This window comes from Sphaerodactylus townsendi, linkage group LG03 (assembly GCF_021028975.2).
Source record: "Sphaerodactylus townsendi isolate TG3544 linkage group LG03, MPM_Stown_v2.3, whole genome shotgun sequence".
Classification (NCBI taxonomy): domain Eukaryota; kingdom Metazoa; phylum Chordata; class Lepidosauria; order Squamata; family Sphaerodactylidae; genus Sphaerodactylus; species Sphaerodactylus townsendi.
In genome coordinates, this window is record NC_059427.1 from 167,018,103 (window position 1) to 167,041,848 (window position 23,746).

At 46.5% G+C, this 23,746-nt stretch overlaps 1 protein-coding gene across 1 annotated transcript in view; it reads right to left on the reverse strand.

Moving 5' to 3' along the window:
- LOC125427998 (plasma membrane calcium-transporting ATPase 3) overlaps window positions 1-23,327 on the reverse strand; it is a 33,767-nt gene extending 10,440 nt beyond the window's left edge. The window contains exons 1-8 of the mRNA XM_048487572.1: window positions 23,314-23,327; window positions 21,174-21,408; window positions 18,624-18,803; window positions 14,842-14,929; window positions 13,199-13,305; window positions 9,548-9,739; window positions 2,517-2,730; window positions 2,135-2,346 (exon numbers count right to left, since the gene is read on the reverse strand). Coding sequence (XP_048343529.1) covers window positions 2,135-2,346; window positions 2,517-2,730; window positions 9,548-9,739; window positions 13,199-13,305; window positions 14,842-14,929; window positions 18,624-18,803; window positions 21,174-21,408; window positions 23,314-23,327 — 1,242 coding nt within the window. The remainder of the gene's footprint in view (window positions 1-2,134; window positions 2,347-2,516; window positions 2,731-9,547; window positions 9,740-13,198; window positions 13,306-14,841; window positions 14,930-18,623; window positions 18,804-21,173; window positions 21,409-23,313) is intronic.
- Window positions 23,328-23,746: the final 419 nt, after the last annotated feature.

Below are 23,746 nucleotides of genomic sequence, written 5' to 3' on the forward strand. Positions count from 1 at the left end.
AGCCCAGCCCTAGTTGGCTCCCAGCCTGGTCTGGGCTTACTGAGTTCTGCTCCTCCCCTGAGAACTCATCACTGGCCCTTTCCCCACTCACCTCTGTCCAAGGGTTGCTGTGCGCAATTCTTGGCGCACGCAATTCCTGGTGTGCGCCCCGGCTTCCCCACAAAAGGCGCCAGAAATTACGCGCGCCGAGGGGGCGCGAGAGAGGCAGAGTCGGGGCGGCTGCGTTCTCGCCGCCCCTGAAGTGGGGAGTGCAGCTGTACCCCGCGCTACTTGAGGAGAGTAGCGCAGGGCTTAAGGTAAGTGGGGAAAGGGCCACTGTCCAGGGGACAGCGAATAGAACCACAGCTATGCCAGCTGCTCTTCTCTGCAACTGCCAGAGGAAGCACAGTTTGGACAAGCTGTGCCTCATCCTTGCCCTACAATGGAAACAAGCCTCTGCAACTGTATGGCTCACATCCATCTGTGCTGTCCTTGCATCTCCCCATGGACTATTATGCATGTGATCTCCTTGCCCTTCCACCCTCACAGCAAACACCCTGTGAGGTGGGTGGGGCTGAGAGAGCTCAGAAGAACTGTGACTAGCCCAAGGTCACCCAGCTGGCGTGTGTGGGAGTGCACAGGCTAATCTGAATTCCCCAGATAAATCTCTTCATCTCAAGCTGCAGAGCTGGGAATCAAACTCTGTTCTCCAGATTAGAGTACACCTGCTCTTAACGACTACGCCACTGCTGCTCCTTTAAGCCCTTAAACTTTAAACGTCTTGGGGGCACAGGCCTATCTTTTCTGCCCATGAAGGGGAATTATGAAAGTAATTACCCAATTAGCAGGATGCGGGTCTTTCTACAGCACACGGGCCTCTTAGCTTTAGTCGAAGCCGTGACTGTCTGTCCAGCTTCCAATTCCCAATAGAATATTTGCTTTGCACAGACAGTATTTGCTTCGAGTTACTGATTCAGCCAGATATGGATAAACAAGATGATTGGTAGAAGGGTACCTTGTTCTTGTTCGGCGCCATTCTGGTCTTTTAGCAAGTCATAATAACATACTCTTGATCAAATATGATGCGGCTGGCCTCCACACGGGCCAGGACTTTTACGGCACTGGCCCCGGCCTGGTGGAACACCCTTCCTCCAGCTGTCCGGGCCCTGTGGGACCTAGGTGAGTTCCGCAGGGCCTGTAAGACCGTGCTGTTCCACCGGGCCTTTGGAGTGTCCAGCCACTGATACGGTGCCCCCTTACTGCTCTGTGCTTTGGGCCAGTTATATCAGGGTCCCCTCATATTGAGGGGCCCCACCGTCTCTCCCCTCATGGGGGTAGGTTTTAAATTGGGGTTGGACGCCTCTTGCTCATTTATGTATTACTGTCATTCGCTGTTTTATGAGTTTTAAGTTATTTTATGGGATGGAGCCTATGTATTTATATTTTGTATGACCGCCTCCCCTGTCTCGATATTTAGATAATCAGCACATCACCTGGAGTCTTCGGGGATCGGGCGGTATATAAATTGAAGAAATAAATAAATAAAAAATTAAAATAAGAATACGTAAAGTAGTAATCTTTAACAATCTTCAATCTATAGTGGCTGACTGAGGCCCCTTCCACACACGCAGAATAACACACATTCAGTCCACTTTCACAATTGTTTGAAAGTGGATTTTGCTATTCCGCACAGTAAAATCCAGCTTCAAAGTGCATTTAAAGTGGATTGAAAGTGCATTATTCTGCATGTGCGGAAAGGGCCTTTGATGTACATGTTACTGATATAATCTGTTTATTTCAGGTAAAACCGTAAGCTTCGGCAATTTCTTTGGGAGACTGTCTGATAGGCCCTTATGACCCTCTCCCCTTGAACTTTCTGTATTTTACAATAAATCTATGAAAGAAAACGTTTTTTGTATGGTCTATTTCGGGGTTCCAGCCAAATGGACCGTTAAGATAATAGAATTGCTCCTACGCCAGCAGTTCTGTGAGGGGCCAAATCCATTGCAGGAATGAACCCACACGCATGTTTGTACCTCATTTTATGAACAAAGGGAGTTTTCACAATTTGCCCAAATACTCATCATTTAGTATCCACCCATTCACCCTTCCAACTCCACCCAGGTTTGCGCACCTGCTTGCTCTAGCCCCGTACCTGTATGCCAAAGGTGCCTAGAACGATGGTGCAAAAGATGGGATTGCTGAAAATGCCGTCGAAGACGTTGTGCTCGCCGTGGATTTTGCGGGCGTTGATCTCGTTGAAGAGCTGCATCATGACAAAGGTGTTGAAGATGATGGTGTAGTGCTCCGAGGACGGGGAGTGCAGAGGAGCATTGCGGCCACTGTCGATGTCGAAAAAAACTTCGCCTGCAAATGGGGGAAGGCAGTCAAGCAGTACATCGTGGGACAGATACCAGACTCAGCCAACCAGAGCTCTCTCTCTCTCTCTCTCTCTCTCTCTCTCTCTCTCTCTCTCCCCACCTTCTTCCCCCTGAGGGCCCAGCCCACCCACCCAGATCAGCACTGTAAGAACCCACCCACAAAGAGAAGGGTGAAGATGATCGTCAGCTGGTACACGGCATGGCCCAAAATATTCTTCATCATGGTGCGGGAAATGAGGGGCTTGTTGCGTCCGTATGGCTTGCGTAGCAGCAGGGACTCCGTAGGGGGTTCTGTGGCAAGTGCCAGGGAAGCAAAGGTGTCCATGATCAGGTTCACCCAAAGCATCTGCACGGCCTTGAGTGGGGAATCCTGGAAGACAAGTTGGGAGGAAGAGGCATCGTTACATGCGGACATGTTGTCAGGTTGCCACTGAGTCACAGGGAGCCCAAATCTGAAAGTGTTGTTGGAAGAGAAGGATGTTACGCTGTTTCATGCCTCAACCACAGGGCGGGGGGTGGGGGGGCGTTACTAGTAAGACAGATGGTAGATAGGGATTTAGGGATTATCACCTTTACTCTATCAGGCTGGCTCTATCCCTCTGATGTTAGACTGATATTCTCAGGGAGTTCCTTCCTTCCAGATCTCTCTCTCTCATTCTCTCTTTCTCTCATTCTCTCTCTCTCTTTCTCTCATTCTCTCTCTCTCTCTCATTCTCTCTCTTTCTCTCTCTTTCTCTCATTCTCTCTCTCTCATTCTCTCTCTCTCTTTCTCTCATTCTCTCTCTCTCTTTCTCTCATTCTCTCTCTCTCTTTCTTTCATTCTCTCTCTCTCATTCTCTCTCTCTCTCATTCTCTCATTCTCTCTCTCTCATTCTCTCTCTCTTTCTCTCATTCTCTCTCTCTCATTCTCTTTCTCTCATTCTCTCTCTCTCATTCTCTCATTCTCTCTCTCTCTTTCTCTCATTCTCTCTCTCTCATTCTCTCTCTCTCTTTCTCTCATTCTCTCATTCTCTCTCTCTCTCATTCTCTCTCTCTTTCTCTCATTCTCTCTCTCTCATTCTCTCTCTCTCACTCTCTCATTCTCTCTCTCTCTCTCTCTCTCTCATTCTCTCTCTCTCTCTCACTCTCCACCTTGCTCTTCAACTATCTACAGCACTGTGTGCGTAGAGAGGAGGGATGCTGAGTGCATTCCATCCCCATCCAGCTAGATGAGATTAGTAAACCTAGCTATCTACCTTAGGAGTTGGGAGCCTGACATGGTTGCAGTTCTCAGCATTCTCTCCTGACGTTGGCCAAGCAGAACACGGCCATACAGCCCGGAAACCACACAGCACCCAAGTGATTCCGGCCGTGAAAGCCTTTGACAATATCTACCTTTCTATCCAGAATGGAGTTCACTAATAAATACTCTTTTTATTAGATTAGAAACTACAAACAACACTGCTTTTTCTTTGTGCCCAAGCTCATGCGCATGTTCGGGATATGCTCCGCTGTGCTCAGCCTCAATGCACTCTGCTCATTGTGCAAATGGGAAATCTCTAAGAGGAGATTATGCAACAAGTGTGAGGACCACAACAGACATTCTCTCATCTATGAGAGACAAGCGATAAGGCTAGAGGGTTCTGGAAAATAATGCATTCAATATTCCCAAAGATTTTAAAGATGTGCAAACGAGACTAGAAACCTTTATGTTAGGACTTGTTGATGGAACTTTGGAGAGGAAACATGGATCTCGGTTTTTATATGCAAAACTCCAACTATTCCTACAAATGAGGAATGATGGCGGAAAATATTAGAGTTAGCAGAAATGGCTTAAGTTTACTTAGTTATTTTATTTTATGGATGTCCTGCCCTTCCCCTGCAGGGCTCAGGGTGAGGTACAACATAAACACTTAACAATCAATTAGACTTTAAAATATAACATTCCTTTAAAAACAATTAAAGTCAATTAAATACAATAATGAGCAACCACTTATGAATTCAAACTGATGGCAATGAACAAACCTCCGCCCCTTCCCCCTCCCCCCCGGGAGGCTGAAAGAGATGATCTATAACGTTCAATAAAATTCATTGCTTAAAGAAAGGAACTTAAATAAATTTTGCGGTAACTGGAAAACTATGTTAGAATATATAGATAAAAAAAGAAAAACATGAACTTGTGACTGGTGGTTTTGAAGCCTAATGCATTTTAAAATTATGACGTAACAGAGAAAAGTGCTAGGACTATCAACTTTATCAGTAATGTTTATTGAGATATAACTTTGATTTTGTTATTAAAGACCAAGATATTCTTTTCTTGGAATTAATTATTAAGTGCAGACAAAATAGGGAGCCCACATGATAGAGAAATATGCCTATCTGTATTTGCAATCTTTGTCACTTGTTTGTTGGTAAATTGTTTCTAGGTGTTAATGAAAAAAATTAAAAAGAGTCATGGTGTCCAGCAAGTGGCTTCCAAGTAGGGTCGCTGGGACCTCCCTGGCGACTGGAATGGGATTGGGAGGGGAAAGTTGCCAAATGAGGTTGAGAAACTCCTGGAGCCTTAGAGATGAAGTCTGGAGAGGACCTCCGTGGGGTACCATGCATCTTCCAAAACATCCTGTCCGGGAGCGGGGGTAGCCCCCCCCTCCCCGGACATGCGCCCCTGCCTATGGCCGGCAGGCTTGGAGCGGAGGAGAGTTGGTGGTCTGACAGAGGGGGCAGGAACTGGGAGGGAAAGAGCAGCCAGCAGTCCTCAGGCTGGGAGGGAAAGAGCAGCCAGCAGTCCCTCCCTAGTTTCTTGCGAACCCTGGGTCAGCTGTGGGCAGCCGGCACAAGCTGTGGCTAAAATGGCTGTCCCACTTAGTCCACTCCCCGGACAACGGGAGTGAGGCCGGTAGTTCCAGCATCTGGGCAGGGGAAGGTGGGTTGGCATGCTTCCAAACAAAAACTTTGCTACGTCTTACTTTCGGGGGATGCCTTATATTTTGCACTTCAGCAAAACCTCTACTATGTCTTATTTTCAGGAGATGTCTTATATTCGGAGAAACAGGGTATATATCCATCTGGACGTGGTGCTTTCCCTATTTTCAGTGCTCTTATACTATCTGTCACTTCTCTTATTGTTATTAGTTCATCTAAAAATTTTAATGGGTTCATCCTTTAAACTGGGAATATTCTGTTCTAAATATTTCTATTACTTTGCCCCAATGTGCATCAATTTTTATATTTTGCAATTTACATAGTATCTAACAAAATGTATTTTCAATTTTCTTTATCTCATGCATTATTTTTTCACTTTCTTTAATTTTAATCATCTCTGTCTCCCTTTCCATTTTTAATTTGGTTGCTAACTATTTCCCAGGTTTGTTTTCCAATTCAAAGTCTCTTTGTCTCAGATATTTCAGTTTCATTGCCATTTGATTTCTCCACTGCAATTCTAATTGTTTTCTCAGTCCTATTATTACTTGTGTTTTTAAAATTATTATCTGGGCTCATTTCTTAGCCCAACTCCCCTGTAATTAACTTTATAAAGGTCGCCTTTGGAGCTCTTCGCAACTCTTTCTTGCGGTTCTAAGAGAACCATCCTACATAATTTGTTACTTGCATCCGCAAATTATACTTGGACACCACTGCTTACCCACCCCTTAAAAATCTTTAAAAACTTCTGGTGCTGTGTGGTTCGGGTTGTATGGTTGTTCTTAGCAGCCCCTCTCCTGACTGCTCTCACTGCATCTGCATGGCACTTCTAGAGGATCTGATGTCAGAGTAACAATGGCACATGGAAAACAATGGAGATAGCAAGGTCACTGGTGGGAGCATCTGAATAGAAGTATCCTGGCCTTTGTTTCCTGGGGACAGCAGTATGGGAGGTTAAGAGCTTGTGTACCCAACTTGGAGGAACTGGGTTTACTCCCAGCTCTGTCAGCTTGAGCTGTGGAGGCTTATCTGGGGAATTCAGATTAGCCTGTGTACACTCCCACACATGCCATCTGGGTGAAGCTATTAGTCACAGCTTCTTCAGCTCTCTCAGCTCCCACCTACCTCACAGGTGTTTGTTGTGAGGGGCGCAAGGTAGACTGATTAGCCCTATGCAGTTCCTACAGCGAAACAAAGGCCAGGATATAAATCCAAACTCTTCTTCTATTCTTCTTCTTAGTCTATGCTCCTACCCAGTCTATATACCTTTGCTCATCTCCATTGTTACTCCCATGCTCCATTGTTACTCCCAACATCAGATCCTCTGAAGATGCCAGCCACAGATGCAGGCGAAACGTCAGGAGAGAATGTTGCTAGAACACGGCCATACAGCCCGGAAACCACACAGCACCCCAGTGATTCCGGCCGTGAAAGCCTTCGACAATAAATCTTTAAAACTTTTTTGCACAACGATGATTCCACTTTTCATTTTGCAGCAACCATTCTTTGAGCTTCCAATTGTTTTGTTTATGTCCAATTTTTATTTCCCACTGAACTGAGTTATGATCTGATATTAGTCTAGGTAAAAATCTTAATTTTTTGGGTTTGCATACAAAATCGCCCTGATGCCCCAATCATGGAAATCCTTGCAAAGCTTTTGCATCTATTTGAAGAAGACGAAAAGGTTATAGTCTATAGCCTGTCCTTCCCGTTCTCTCCACACGTCCTTTAAGCCAAGTTTCTGCATTACATTTGTGAATGATTTGGGTAATTTATTTTGTTTCGGCTTCCCTTCCCCATTTTCTATTTTCTTATATAACTCTGGTACTGCACTTAATAAGTTTAGAACAGCTGTAACAAGTTGGGTGGCAGTGAGGAATCCCAACAAGGGGAGGAAATAACTGGGAATCCCCCCTCCCAATAGCGCAAGGAAACATAGCTCTGGGGACTAATTAATGGTTTCCTACTACTAAGTCCTGCTGAGGACTGCGGACAGCAGTAGGGAAAGCTACAATTCCAACCCTGAATCTGGCTGGTACCACTGGACATTTTAACCTTTGTTGTACGGAAGGAGGGTAGGGCAGAAAGCATACCATACATAAGGTTGCCAACTCTGGGTTGGGAAATTACTGGAGATCTGGGGTGTGGTCTGGGAAGGGTGAAAATTTCTGGAAGGAATGGGCCTCAGCAATTCAGTTGCAGTTCAGTTGCCAACCTCCAGGTGGGGGCTGAAGCTCTCCTGCTATTACAACTGATGTCCAGGCTTCGGATATTAGTTCTGCTGGAGAAAATGACTGCTTTGGAAGGTGGGCTGTATGGTCCCTGGGGAGGGCAGGGACATCAGAGGCGTGTGCCATAGAGCAGGGGTGTCCAACTCTGGTGCTTCAGATGTTCATGGACTACAATTCCCATCTGCCCTTGCTGGCATGGCCAATTGTCCAACTCTGGCGCTTCAGATGTTCATGGACTACAATTCCCATCAGCCCTTGCTGGCATGGCCAATTATCCAACTCTGGCGTTTCAGATGTTCATGGACTACAATTCCCATTAGTCCTTGCTGGCATGGCCAATTGTCCAACTCTGGCGCTTCAGATGTTCATGGACTACAATTCCCATCAGCCCTTGCTGGCATGGCCAATTATCCAACTCTGGCGCTTCAGATGTTCATGGACTACAATTCCCATCAGCCCTTGCTGGCATAGCCAATTGTCCAACTCTGGCGCTTCAGATGTTCATGGACTGCCATTCCCATCAGTCCTTGCTGGCATGGCCAATTGTCCAACTCTGGCGCTTCAGATGTTCATGGACTACCATTCCCATCAGCCCTTGCTGGCATGGCCAATTGTCCAACTCTGGCGCTTCAAATGTTCATGGACTAAAATTCCCATCAGCCCTTGCTGGCATAGCCAATTGTCCAACTCTGGCGCTTCAGATGTTCATGGACTACAATTCCCATAAGTCCTGGCTGGCATGGCCAATTGTCCAACTCTGGCGCTTCAGATGTTCATGGACTACAATTCCCATCAGCCCTTGCTGGCATAGCCAATTATCCAACTCTGGCGCTTCAGATGTTCATGGACTACAATTCCCATCAGCCCTTGCTGGCATGGCCAATTGGCATGGAGTTGATGGGAATTGTAGTCCATGAACATCTGAAGCGCCAGAGTTGGACACCCCTGCCATAGAGCCACCTTCCAAATTATCTGTTTTTTTCCCAGGGGAACTGCTTGCTCTAGTCTTGCAATGAGCTGTAATTCTCGGGGATTTCTGGGGCCCCACCTAGAATCTACCTTTGAAGACGGAGCGGTGATAAGAGAAAGCAGTAGAAACCGCAGCCTGGGAAAGACAGCACTCATATATGCTGTGATCCTAAGGGTCTGAATATAGTCACTTACACCCCAGGAAAAGAATAGGCTTGATAAAGCCTGGGTGAAATAACCACTAATCTGGAAGTATTATTGCCTGCTGGGCTTTTGCTCTGTAAAGGCAGTTGGCCTAATACACATTTTTCTGATGTATATATATTCAGTTATTGTGAAGGCATCTGTGTATGTCTGATATTTTGTACTGTATACTAGTGAGTAAAAAGAAGAAGTTGTTTTGAAATTTATTTCTGGGATCTGCAGGGTGTTTTCATCCTGTAGCTTTCAAGTGTAGAGCGATGTGATTATTACCTGCCTGGAAGCTGACATCCCTACCTACATTACCCATCAACACCCCGCATGATCTTCTAATTTCAGTTAGTTTAGGACAGAAGCATAGCTGGGCCAAACTGCGCCCGGTGCACAGTCTATATTTTCTGCCCCTCATGGCCCCCCACGGTTCCCCACCCCACCGGTGCCCTCCCTTCTCACACTTACCTTAGTTCCTTTCCTTTTCCTAGAACTTTTTCAGGCTGAAAATAAAAGGCCTATTCACAGTTCAGGCTTAAAAACGTCCTGATGGGAACTATACTTCCCCAAGGTCTCCTGGGAACTGTAGTTCCCATCAGGCCGTTTTTAAGCCTGAACTGTGAATAGGCCTTTTTTTCAGCCTGAAAAAGTTCTAGGAAAAGGAAAGGAACTAAGGTAAGTGTGGGAAGGGGGAAAGGGGGCACTGTGGGGGGTGTGCCGTGGGGGAAGGGGGGGCCTGGTGAAGGGGGAGGGGGAATTTTGTGCCCCCCACATGACCCAAAACCGTGCGCCCAGTGCATGCCACACCCCCATCCCCTGGTAGCCCCGCCTCTGGTTGAGGACCTTTCCCTGTCCTGGTGTCACCTGCAGGTTGCCGTGTGACAGAGCCCTCCTTACCTGTGTGATGCAGGCACCAGTGAAGGCCACTATGACTGCCACCACGTTGACTGTGAGCTGGAATTGCAGGAATTTGGAGATGCTGTCATAGACGTTGCGGCCCCACATCACCGCCTTGACGATGCTGGAGAAATTGTCATCTGTCAGGATGATGTCTGAGGCTTCCTTGGCCACGTCAGTGCCTGCTATGCCCTGTGGGAGGGGAGAAAGGCAGAAAAACACAGTGGATACTTTTGGACAAGAGCCCACATCTTTCTGGTTGTGGTGGGTTTTCCGGGCTGCGTGGCCGTGGTCTGGTGGATCTTGTTCCTAACGTTTCGCCTGCATCTGTGGCTGGCATCTTCAGAGGTGTAATAGAACCGAACAACTCAAAAATTCAAAATTGACACTGTAGAAGAATGTTAACCCCAGGATGAAATCAAGCTATTGAGAATCGGTATACTGAGGAAGATACCTTCGAAAACGCATTCAGACGCGTGGTGCGATTCTATACAGGATTCTCATTTTTCCATGTACCATCTATGAATGGACTCAAGGCACAGGAGATATCAGCTCTGTTATGAAGTTCAATTTGGGAATTACAAAAAAATGGAGATATAAAATTTCTGTTGGAATTGAACAGTGTGGTCTCATATGGACTTGTGAATGACTGTTTGTTAATACAGCTGGTGAAAATTTGTGTAGTTCCATTTTGAAACCATACAAAATATGGACATCCTAAGAAAATTTTGGAACTCATTAGTTTAGAGTCACATATGGACCTTGTCATTATATTTTGTACGAAATGATGAAATTGTATTTTGATATGATTTATTGACACTGGCACTTTATATACATTATGCACTTTAATTTTCTTATTATAGTATATTAGAATAAGGTTAGCATTAGTGGAAGTGGATTTACATGTGTGCAATAACAATGAAAAATAACTTTGAGTAAATGTTGCTTTGAATTATTGTAAATGATGTCTACATACAAATCCAGGTCAGTGGGCCAATTTTGAATTTTTGAGTTGTTCGGTTCTATTGCATTGTGCTTGGCACACTGTTTTCTATTTTCTGGGATCTTCAGAGGTGTATCACAGAGGGAAGTCTGCGTCCAGTGAGAAGGGAATGTTTTAGTGGTGTCTAAATTGTCATGTCCCCAGGTGGGGAACCAATCAGTAAATTTGGGTGCTGTGTGGTTTCCCAGAACCTGGTCATAATGAAGAGTATTTTCTAGCCTGCTGGACTCAGACCAGAGGATCCATCTTGGGGTTAAGTCCAGCACTCTGCTACCTGGCAGTTTAAGCCTGCAGGAAGTCCAGGGTTGTGGCCTTCGAATCGGCAGGCATTAATGAAGCCTTCAGAGGATCTAGGATGTTGGGAAAGCAGAACACAGTGAGACAGATCCTATAATATATCTGCCTGCTGCTGCTCAGGGTGGGTGAGCACCTGGTCTGTGAGTAACTGGAAGGAGTTTATTAGCCGATGGTCAATAGTTGAGGGCATCTGAATAGAAGGAGGAGTAATAATGTTCGAGACTATAGTTTCCTGGGAGTAACCCTGCTTAAGATAGTCAAGGTCACTGGTGGGAGCATGAAAATGAATAGAAGTATCCTGGCCTTTGTTTCTTTTGTCTATGGTCAATCCTGTGTTTGTGTGGAGCTGGTTTGACACAGTCTCTTGACCTAGTATTTTTTCAAGATTGGCAGCCATAGATCTGTTCATTTTCATAGTTTCTTCCTTCCTGTTAAATCTCAAGGTCCGGGAAGCCCCTTTAATAAGCCACATCACAATGGTTGAAGTGGGCACATAGACACCAAACAATGTTAACTCCTAGGGTGGAACAGCGATACTTATCCAGATGCTTCCACCAGTGACCTATATCTACACGTTACTGAACAAAGACAAAGGCAGACCACCTTCGAGCTGCTTTCCACCAATGTTTATTTCCCAGTGGTCATACTCATACTTCTATTCGAATGTCCTAATTCATTCTAGATGCCCCCAGCTATTTTCACGAACTGGGCTACCACCTGGTTTTGCTCAACGATCTGCTCCGCTGCTCCCAACTCAGATCTCTGAAAGATACCAGCCAGCGTCAGGAAATACTGCTAGATACCAACCGACACAGCGCCTGCCGTGAAAGCCTTCGACAATACAATCAGTAAATGTTTGGATGGAACTTGCTAAGCAAAGGTGTGGTTGACAGTATAGTGTTGCAGGTGGGGGTTTTCAGTTCAGGGAGTGATTCACATTTGCATTCCCTGTAGCAGTTCGACAATACACCAAATCTTTCCGTTTGCCCTAGCTGTTGTGGCAACCATGTTCCCCAGGGACCAGCACGGTCCACAGCCAGACCAAGGGCATCAACAGCACTTCAGTCCCATAAGTCGTCTTCGGCCCCACTCAGCTGTTAAGACCAACGGAGGGAACCTGTGGCAATGCAGTCTCAACTAAAAAATTAAAAGTTTAGTTCACCTGGCCAGCTGATCCTAAATGTTAGGTCCTTGCCTTCTATTTAGAGTTGCCAGCCAGTGACTGGCGACCCACAGGAACCTGGGGGTGCAAACACACTGGGGCACTTTCTACATGACGACGTTATGCCACTTTTGGGGGGGAAAACCAGAGGCGACATCACACACCTCCAGGAATTGCTGTAACAGCATGATGTCACTTCTGGGTTCGCTCTGGAAGTGACCCAATTCCATTGCACTGATGGTGATGTAACTTTTTCTCTCTCCTTCCTGCTGCAGGAGTGGTGGTGGGCAGTGGGAGCTGGGGGCAGAAAATCCCCCGCCCCCACTGGGAAAATGTAGTGCAGTGCCTACACTACAGGGGACGTAAAATACCGACCACTCTGGTTATGTGTTCTGTCTCAAGGGCCATATGGACACAGGCGTAACAAAAACAGTGCCCACGGGCCATGAACTGCACTGTGGAGAACTGGCTGAGCTGAACTGGAGACAGATGCCGTAAATATAGGAAGACAGGATCAGTTTGAAAGTGCGCTCAGTTCAAATGTCCCTATTCTTCTCCAAGAACAAAGCGGTTTTTTTTAAAGCACACCAACAGAAGATGGCTGAGGACAGTGTTGAGTGGCCAGCAACCATGCTGTCTCGGCTCCCAAATCCTCTTAACAGATAGCACTAAAAAGTTTACTTTTCTTTAATTGACGTTAACAAATATAGACACAGATTGATCTGTGCTGTACTTGTTTTTTAAACAAAAAACAGACAGCTATCCTAAGCCATGGAAGGTTGGACAAAAGACGGACAGGGGACCCTGTGTTTGGTTTGCAGGTATATATACCCATCAATTCAAGTGCAGAGCAAACCAGGAGGGAATCACACCGTGGTTGAGGGATACCTTATGACTCTCTCCACCTAAATTCCTAGGAAGTGGATTTCCAGATCTATCTCATGCAGTGTGATCATGCCATTTGCCACGGGCTCTGAGTGGGGTACATGATTCCACCTTCTCTATTTTATCCTCACAACAACCCTATGAGGTCGGAGAGACTGAGAGTGAGACAAGCCAGCCCACGGTCATCCAGCCAACTTCATAGCAAAGCGAGGCCTTAAACCTGGGTTTCCCAGAGCCAGTTTCACTACCGGAGCACAGTTTCTCTGCTGAAACGAAGTCGGGGACTTGGTTCCCATCTCCTTACCATGGCAAAGCCTACATCTGCTTTCTTGAGGGCTGGCCCGTCGTTCGTCCCGTCCCCAGTGACAGCAACCACCTGGCGCTGCTCTCCAATCGTGCTGTCGATAATACCTTGAAAGACAAGGATGCACCTGAGCCAAAATACTTACGATGGTTACAGGTTCACTGGTCCCTCCTGTGTCCCCATGGCGACCGATGCCCTCCTCCTTTTCCAGTGGTTTGCTCTAATCAGGGAAGCCTCTATAAATGCTTTCCTTCACCATGACCAGTGATGATTTGGTGGGCTGGCAAACTGGGTTTGGTGGCAAACGTGGTTAGTACAAAGCTCGGTAGATAAAGAAATAAAAAAGAAATAAAAAGAAATAAAACGAAATGTGGGAGAGGGTTTTTTCCACCCTGTATAGATAAGCTGGGAATGTGGAATGATTGGGATCCCAGCTGCCTGTCATGATCAACCGGTTTGATCGTTCCCTGTTTCACCCCCACCCCCCAGGGACTGGGGAACCTGCTGCTGTTCAGATCTGTGCCCCCCCCCTTCCGCTCAGTTAAACTGCTTTCCTTTTATCAGCTCAGCAGTGTTGAATTGTTTTGACCCTAGCGGGGGAAGGCGGTTTCTCCTTCCAACAGACCATGGGACTGGAAAGGTGCCGTCCCTCCTTGGGAATGGTCAGCGGGGTGGGGTGACAGGACTTAGGGGGGACGTGGAGTATAATGGTGCTTGCAACATTGGCTATGCTTAGTTCTGACAGTAGAAGTCTAGATGCTCATTTCCTGATGCTGTTTCATAATACAGAAATCAACTGGAAAAGCATTGTTATTGAGCAGTCCCAGGGTGCGACAGCTGGCCAGAACTAATTTAAGTGGGTAAAATTATCACCTTACAACAGACCTGGGCATTATACGTCTGCGGGCCATCCACCTACTGGATGAACCCTGACTGGCCCCCCCCCAGCCGCGGTTGGGAGTTTGAGGTGCCCCGCAGAAGCCTGCCTGGCTGCCGGCTTCTGGGCGGGGGCTTTCAAAAGCCCGCCCCTGCCTTTGGCCTGGCCTCCACAATATTTTCTGTTTCTTATGCCCATCCCTACAGCATCTGCTCCACCCCTTGTTTCACCCCCAGGTTGAACAGTCCAGGAGGAGACGTCCAACCAAAACAATAAGGAAAGCAGGGGGGAAAGTTAGGGAGAAGGGGAACGGAGCAATTTTTCAATGAGGGGATTTTACTGATATCAACAGATGCGTACTTTTGTGCTTGCATTTCATATTGTGAGCTGCCCTGAGACCATCTTTGGGTAGGCAGAGGTGGGATATGAACCTAATTAAAAAGAAAATAGTATGTCTCATTATTGTTTGATCTTGGAAGCTAAGCCGGGTTTTGTACTTATATAGGAGACCACCAAGGAAGACTTTGCCTAGGAACGCAGTGGCAAACTGCCTCTGCTTAATTGCTTGCCTTGAAACCCCTTATGGGATCGCCATAACTTGACCGTGACTTTACAGAATTTTGCACACACACATAGATAAGCTCCTCTTCCTATCTAGAAATCCTTTTCTGGAAATGACATCCAGAGATAACCTGGTTGCCTCCCTATCCCATACCTCTGCTTTCCCCCGCATTTCCTGCAGGCAAAAGCCCCGGCCACCTCTTACCTTTTACCAAGGTGTGTTTGTCGGTGGGAGAAGAGCGAGCCAGAACCCGTAGTTTGGGCCAGATTTTATCTAGCCGTTCTTGTTCGATCTGCAGTGCGAAAAGACAGAGGGAAGGGGGGGGGGAATGACACAGTGGGATCAGGTTATGGACTTTGCCTATATAGTTTCTCTGCAAGATGTGAACAGGAGGAGGCTCCGGGGAATAAAGCATGAATTCTTTGATAACTGCATGACTTTTATCAGTCCTCTTAGAACAGGGGTAGGGAACCTGCGGCTCGAGAGCCGCATGCGGCTCTTCTGCCCTTGCACTGCGGCTCCACGAGCCGAGCCGCTGGCCCCATCCTTGCCCGCTCTGCAGGCAGCAGGGCGGGCGCACCAACTGCCCGCGGCCGGCTGGGCCATGCCGTGGGCTTCCCTCACTTCGCCTGCCCCCCGCTGGAGCGGGTGAGAGCGCTTTCCGGGCGTGCCGGTGGAGGCTTCGAGTCGGCTGAGCCCCCATTCCTTGCCTCGGCCCTTGCAGGCAGCAGAGGCGGACGCATCCATGCGCTTCTCAGAATGAGCGGAGTAAAAGGTTTAAAAACCCAATATATACAGTGTTATCTTTATTTTAAATGTCAAAAATTATTTGCGGCTCCAAGTGTTTTCTTTTCCCATGGAAAATGGGTCCAAATGGCTCTTTGAGTGTTAAAGGTTCCCTACCCCTGTCTTAGAACTTCCGTATCAGCTCCAATCCAGTGCTTCCTGAGGGAGGTAGAATCATAGAATCATACAGTTGGAAGATACCCCCAGGGGCCATCAAGCCCAACCCCCTGCAATACAGGGGGTCTCCTGTCAGATGGCCATCCAAGTAGTTTGCATGTTTAGCTGCCAAGAGGCAAGAAATCAAGAGATACACATGCAGACCACCCTGACCTGATGGTCCAGGCTAGCCTGATTTCATCAGATCTCAGAAGCTAAGCAGGGTTGGCCCTGGTTAGTACTTGCATGCATATGCCAATGGGGCAGGGGGGTGCATGATGGGGGCATGATGGGGGCATTCTGGGGGCATTCTGGGGTGGGGGCATGGCAGGGGCACAGGGCACACACACGCCACGGGCGCAGCTCCCCCTCGCTTTGGCCCTGCTTGAATGGGAGACCATCAAGGAAGTCCAAGATGTGAACTGGAAAGGGCAAACCATTAGGAGCAAAACTACCAGTCCACAGACACACAGCATGGGAAACCCACAACAGCCAGTGAATTCTGGCCATGAAAGCCTTTGACAACACACAGAACCATCAAATAAAACAGAGCAGGAAGGAGGCATCTTTGAGGAACGCCAGACAGCGAGGACTCCACCGGCCAGCGGAAGATGGAGGATGGAAGATGACAAATGAACATCACTGGGAAGGGGATTTAATTTTATTTTCCTGATAGGCTTCCTCTGACAGAGAAAAGTCCTTCTTCATCACTCTCTGTTGGAAGAAGGCTTAGTGTAAGAGAGTCATAGGATCCAACATTTTTCATAGGGGGTTGTCTCTTGTTCAAGGAAAATGGCACTTTCCACTACTAAAACATGTGGACTGGTTGTGGCACTGTTCTTTGGCTGACCTTAATGAACACAGTAGCCCAGTTGAGGTTGAATTCAAGTCCAGTAGCACTTTAGAGGCAAACATATATTTTTGGGTATGAGCTGCTGAGAGTCAAAGCTCCTTTTGTCAGATACCAAAGGGAGATTTGACTCTCCAAAGTTCCTACCCTGAAAATCATTTTGGTCTCTAAAGTGCCACCAGACTCAAGTTAAGGTTGTTTTTATGGGAACAGAGATGTGGGTGGTGAGAAAGGATCTATTGTGCAGTTCTCTAGAAGCTCTTGACGCATGTTGTTCTATTTTTCTCAAACACAATTTCGCTTTTGAAGGACCTGTTTGTCCCGGGGGCTTCGGAGCACTTCATAACTTTTCCCGGTCACAATGCCACCGCTGACTGCTCATCCTCTCCAAAGGAACAGCAGATCTTGCTGGACCAAAATGAACCCACGGGGGGTGTTTTAGCTGCATCGGAAGATTGCTGAGTTGGGGGGGGGGACGTTCTCTGCTAAAACGGAGATGAGGCTGTTCTACAGAGCAGGTCAGGGTGGGAATGTCCGAGCCAGCAAAGATGGCCGGTATCCCTGCCCATCACAACCAGCAACTGATTGGCCAGATCAAGTGCTAAAACGTGCCTGGATGTTACCCCTTCAGACTGCAATGGAGCAGATGCTAAGATGAACACTCCCTCCTAGAAGAACAGCATCATAGAGGAAAGGGTAGGGGTTGTTGTTTCTCTGGGTCAGGGCAGCTAGGGAGCAAATCAAATGTGAGTGATGGCAGAGGAGTGGGAACGAGAGGGAAGTCTGGGGTCTTGCCGCAGGCAGCCATCTAAAAGATAGAGGTTGCCCTGACAAATTGCAAACGATGGGTGGGTACAATACTCTTCGGTTTCACAAGGATTCCAGGATAAGGGGAGGTGGAACAGCACAGCCTGTCTATGATATTTCCTCACGTTTATATACGCGAGGACCGCAAATTAAGTCACCACATCTTGTCGTTCATAGGGATAGTTCAGTACCTTGGACAACTCTCTTGCGTTTGCTGGTTTCAGAACCATGGACAGCTCTCTTGCCATTCCTAATAACTGCCTGGGAATTAAGATCATGGGAAGAGCTCTCCTGTCTGTCCCATCAATCAAAGACTGCTGGGTACAGGGGAAGAGGGCTTTCTGGGGGGTAGGCAGCCCTGTGATTATGGGACAACGTCCCCAGGGAGATGCGCTTGGTTGGCCCCCTCCCTGTCAATCTTTACCAACAGTCCTGAATCATGATTTTGAAGTTATATTTTTATTTTATTCTCTGTGTTTTCTCTATGTTTGTAAGCCCTAACCCTTGAACTCTGTAAGGAGGAAAGACAGCTAATAGATGCTTCAAAAATAAATAAATTACTCACATTGCAGTTATGTACATATTTTGGTATAAATTGGTATACTAAGCTGTAGTTGACTTTAATGGAATTGCAAGGGTTTAACTGCAGGATTGAAGTCTAATTTACACCATTTGTGTGGTTGGTTCCTATAGGGAACATGGTCCGTTGCTAATAAGGGCAGGAGTTGCTCTTTTGTAACTATCTTTTTGGACCAGGGACACAATTTGAGCTTGTTACTCATTTGCAGTAATATAACTGAGTGTCGCTCACTCTTGCAACTAAAGCAGGTAGCAGTTCTAAAGAAAGAAGCCCCTCTGACATCCCTTTAGCCAGAGAGCATTCCTTGATACAGAGTTAAATAAGTCAACAGCATGACTTGTAAAAGTACAATCCATCTGGGTCCTATCAAAAGAACACTTTCATGGGTTTTTAAAAAGATGGTGTATAACTCTTGATCAAGAAGATGACTAAACGTAACGACAGTCCTTTTTCCATATGTGATTGACTTGTAAAAGAAATTAAGAAGTACACATGAAAATGCAAAAGATAATTAAATTTAAATTTCCTCATTGCAAAAACACGTTTTCACAAAACGAATTGTGAGGAAACAGCCCGCAAATTAAACGTTTTAATGCTAGAAATGAAACATTTTGGGCTAAAAAACTATGTGGAACTCCTTGGAGGAAATGTTTTATTTCCTGCCTGAAAACATTTTATTTGGTTTGTGGAGAAAAAGCCAATGCTTGGGCAAGTAGATGGAGCAGAAAAGCCACTTTTCAGAATTCCCCCACCGCCAGAACTCTGGGCAAGGTCCTGTCCAGAGAGATCAAATGCTTGATGAAATACCTCTCCCTTTTCATTGCGGATTCGCCTGTTGAACTCCTTCCCCTCCAAGCACAAGAAATCTTCTCCTGGCTGGATGATGCCACACTTGGCAGCAATGGCCCGGGCTGTGTTGATGTTGTCCCCGGTCACCATGCGGACGGTGATGCCGGCACGCTGGCATTTGCGGATGGCTTCTGGCACCTGCGAAAGAGACAGATGGGTCATCTAACGGCCAACATTCCACAGGGCTGCATGCCTGCAGAGTCTGCTCCCTCCAAACGCCAAGTCTACCCGGGGTTAAATTAGACAAAGATTCTCAGTAACCGGGTGGGCATCAGCCCACCCTCAGGTAGGGCAGGCCACACTGCTGCAAGTTCTATTTCCCAGCCAGTTCACTTGTGAGTGCTTTGCTGTTAGGGCTGTCAGTTATGGGTTGGGAAATATCTGGAGATTTGGGGTGGGGGGGTGGAGCCTAAAAAAGGCAAGGTTTGGGGCGGGGAGGGGGCTCAGCAGGATATAATGCCACAGAGTTCACCCTCCAGAGCAGTTTCCGTTTCAGTTTATTTACGGTTGACAACCAGTAAAACGACAAATCATAAAAAGCCAAATTCCAAATTATTTCTAAACGAAGAGATTAGAAAGTTAAACTATAAAGTAAAACTTATTTTAACATTCCTCTGTAGGAACGAAGGGTCTCCTGTCCACTTGCTCTCCTGTATTTGTTTACTAAAACACAAAGCTGGGCGACATCACTGGAAACGCTTTTGTCCTCACCCAACAGCATACAGTCCAGTCTCCATTCATTGTCTTTTCCAACCCATTCAGTCAAAATAGACCCCAGGATTTCTACTCTAAGCCACCGTCCAGAGCAGCCATTTTCTCCTGGGAATCGCTGTGTTCTGGAGATCAACTGTAATAGTGGGAGATCCTGCCACCCATGTGTCCGTCTGCACACACCGCCCAGTGCAAGGGTGGGAGGCAACGCAGACGGCTGTGTGTGGGGGAAGAGAGGGCAAATCAGGGAGGGCAGGACACCCAGGCAGTTAGTGAGTGGGTGGGTGGGTGGGTGGGAAGGGGCCCCCAGGAAACTCTCTGCTCAGGGTCCTCTAGAACCCAGAACTGACCCTGCTCAGGAATCTGAGTTTTCTGTCCCCAGCAAACACTTCCCCTAATTTGCAGTCATCATATATCATCCAGCATTCAGTGTTCAGAGTTGAAGCTAATGACAATTCACGAAGCTTAAATGAACATAAGAACATAAGAACATAAGAACAAGCCAGCTGGATCAGATCAGAGTCCATCTAGCCCAGCTCTCTGCTACTCGCAGTGGCCCACCAGGTGCCTTTGGGAGCTCACAGGCAGGATGTGAAAGCAATGGCCTTCTGCGGCTGTTGCTCCTGAGCACCTGGACTGTTAAGGCCTTTGCAATCTCAGATCAAAGAGGATCAAGATTGGTAGCCAGAGATCGACTTCTCCTCCATAAATCTGTCCAAGCCCCTTTCAAATAGATAAATAGATTCCATAAATCTGTCCAAGCCCCTTTCAAATGCTTCAAGAGCAGCCACAGCCTGCCTTTCTGCTGCACAAAACCAGCCTTTGAGGTGGCTGACAACATAAATCAGTAAAACAAGACCATCTTTAATAAAAACAAAATGATAGAAACAGGTGAAATGTAATCACCGCCAGCAATTGAACCCAGGAGCTGGCACCAAAAACAATTTGCGGCAGCAAAATACATCCAATAAAACATGCCCCCGTTGAGAAAACAGACAATTCGCTCTTGAAAGCCCAAAAAGTGGGCAATAAAACCAAAATAAGGTTAAAACCACTAAAGGCGTTCTGGAACTTTAAAGGATTGAAGCATCCATTCAACACAGAACTCAAAAGAAAGGGAAAAATCACGTCATGGCAGCCATGAATAGTTTCGAGGGGGTGAGTGTGGACAGACATAATTGTTAAGGAGCAGCAGTGGCGTAGGAGGTTAAGAGCTCGTGTATCTAATCTGGAGGAACCGGGTTTGATTCCCAGCTCTGCCGCCTGAGCTGTGGAGGCTTATCTGGTGAACTAGATTAGCTTGTGTACTCCCACACACGCCAGCTGGGTGACCTTGGGCTAGTCACAGCTTCACGGAGCTCTCTCAGCCCCACCTACCTCACAGGGTGTTTGTTGTTGTGAGGGGGGAAGGGCAAGGAGATTGTCAGCCCCTTTGAGTCTCCTGCAGGAGAGAAAGGGGGGATATAAATCCAAACTCTTCTTCTTCTTCTTCTTTAAGGAGGGGACTGAAAACATTTTAGAAATGTTTTAGATAATATATGCGGAAAAGGGCCCTTGTTAGCCACCTTGGTGGCCCCATGGGGCAGAACAGCAAGGTACAAATCTTGTCAATAATAAATAAACAAACAAACAAATAAATAAATAAAAGTAATTGGAAGCTTTTGGACTTTTAACTCCCAGCCTCCTCTACTTCGCCGGATCGTTGCCAGGTTTAATGGAAGGAGGAACACCGGCTGCTTTTAGTTCCCCCGGAAAAATTAGGATATTTTTTTTTACACGTGACGTGTAGTTAGTTACCTCCGGCCGCACAGGGTCTTCAATCCCCACCACAGCAATGCAGGTCAAGTCTATCACAATGTCGTTCTCGTTGTCCCATTCCGGCTCTTTGCCTGCCGGGAAGTCGCGGTAGGCGATGCAGATGGTCCGCAGCCCATCACACGCCATGGGCTCAATCACTTTCTTCACCATCTCGTCTCGGTCCCGAGGCCGGAAGCTACGCAGTTCCCCATTGTTATTTAGAATGTTTGTACACCTGGAGAGGCGGAAAGGCACATGCCAGTCAACAGGATGAACCGGGAAGTGAAAACGGCCCAGAAGCCAGTTGAGGTGAGTGGCACAAGCGGAGCTATGAGCCAGCACCACAGGATTAGCTCAATCAATCCAATACCTTTAATGGCATATAAATAAAAAGAAAAAAAAACATGACATCACCACCTTCCAGTTAACACAGGTTAGAAGGGCATGGGTTGTTACTTTTAAGTTTTGGCTGCGTCTTTGTTTCTGCACTGACCCTAACAGTTTGTCCCAGTTAGAAATGAGAGAGCTTCAGCTTTCAAAATGGTGGCTACATATTGAAAAAAAGATCTTTTCCTTGGGCTTCTCTTGGGAGGCCCTACAAATGCTCACCGCTCCGGAGATTTACCATCGCTTAAAGACTAGATTATTTGATCAAGAGTACCAATTTCTCCTGAGCAAAGCGCAAAGCTCTTGCTCGCCAATATTCTTTGGGATTATCCCTCAGAAATCCAGCCCTGCTATATACCTGCAACAACTTATTAACTACAATTGCAGATGGGTCATGACTAGAGCAAGGTGTAACTCTTTTCCGTCAGTACATCTTCAAGGTCGCTTCTCTGGTATTCCACAAAATGAGCGTCGCTGTCGATTTTGTCCTGATACAACGGATACACTTTCTCATATTCTGCTTCATTGTTCAAAATACAACAACATCAGAACCGATTTGAGAACTGTGTTACCAACAGGATTTATGCTCCTTTCTGATAAAATAAAAATGGCTAAGCTTCTAAATAATTCTAATGTTGAAATCTCTGAAGCTGTTGCTATATTTTTACTCTGTGTACTGCAAGTTGAGCAATAATGATCTTTTTATTGTATTTGAAATTCTTGGCACTGGTTTTATGCCTAATAAAGGTTTTGGATTTGGATTTAACACAGGTTAGAATGACTTAAAATTATACCGGTCCTGGTGGGGTTTCCAGGCTGTGTGGCCGTGGTCTGGTGGATTTTGTTCCTAACGTTTCGCCTGCATCTGTGGCTGGCATCTTCACAGGTGTCACAATTTCAACTGGTGCAACGTAACAATATAACACTGAAATAAACGCGTTGCAACCACCGCCTTTTTGTGCTCAGTCCAGTGTATTAAATAATAAAGTGCATGTGTGTATTTGACATACAATACAATTACAATTAGAATTCTCTATATCAGTGATGGTGAACCTTTTTGAGACCGAGTGCCCAAATTGAACCCAAACCCCACTTATTTATCGCAAAGTGCCAACCTGGCAATTTAACCTGAATACTGAGGTTTTAGTTTAGAAAAAACTGGTTGCTTCCCCCTTCCTCTGCCCCACTTGCTTGAGCTGGGGCCGCCTGCTCTAGCCTCCAGCAAGTCCCCCACGTGCACCGCTCTGTGCCTCTCTAGCATCTCTGTCTCCCCTGCGGCCCCCCGCCCGGGCAGCAGCCACCCAGAGCACAAGCACCAGGCACGCTAGCCGAATCCTCCCTGCTCACCGCGATGCGCGCAAATCATGCTCAGTGACCCAGGCCAGCCTAGATGTGTGTGGGGGGGAGGGTGATTTTCCGCCCCCCACATGACGAACTCTGTGAGCGCGTGCCCACAAAGAGGGCTCCGAGTGCCACCTCTGGCACCCGTGCCATAGGTTCACCATCACTGCTCTATATACTCTAATATTGAGAGCCGTAGCCTTCCGTTCCAACTGTAGCAATAAACTATCCGTTCAATAACGTCGTGTCATCAGTTCTTTGTAGATTTGGTTTCACTTTCCTATGCCGATACAATAGTCTCCTGGTACGGTCTCTGAAGATTCCAAAATTCAAGCAACTCCGTATGCAACAATAAACGGACTGCGCTATTCCTTAACCGTTTTCGAAAAGTTCTTCATCAGATTATTAATACATCATAGCAGCCATAATTGGGGTCTGTATAATTAATGTTTAAAATTATTAAACTGATTATTCCACTTTTACATCAATATTAATTACAAATTTAAAAAATTACATCTATACACTTTTATAAACATCTTGAATTATGTTTCATAATTCTTAAATAACCCTTAAATATCTTAAATATTTGCATCTGTGGCTGGCATCTTCACAGGTGTATCACAGAGAAAAGTCTATTTCACACTGTGTCTAAGTAAGAAGGGAAAGTTTAGAGTGGTATATTGTCCATGCTTCAGAGTGGGGAACCAATCATTAAGTGTTTGGGTGGAACTTGCTATGCAAAGGTGTGGTTGAGTGCATTGTATTGCGGGTGGGGTTATCAGTCCATTTTTTAAGTGCTGGGAGCCAGGCTGTGCTAATTTTTAACGTCTCTTCTTTCTTATTGA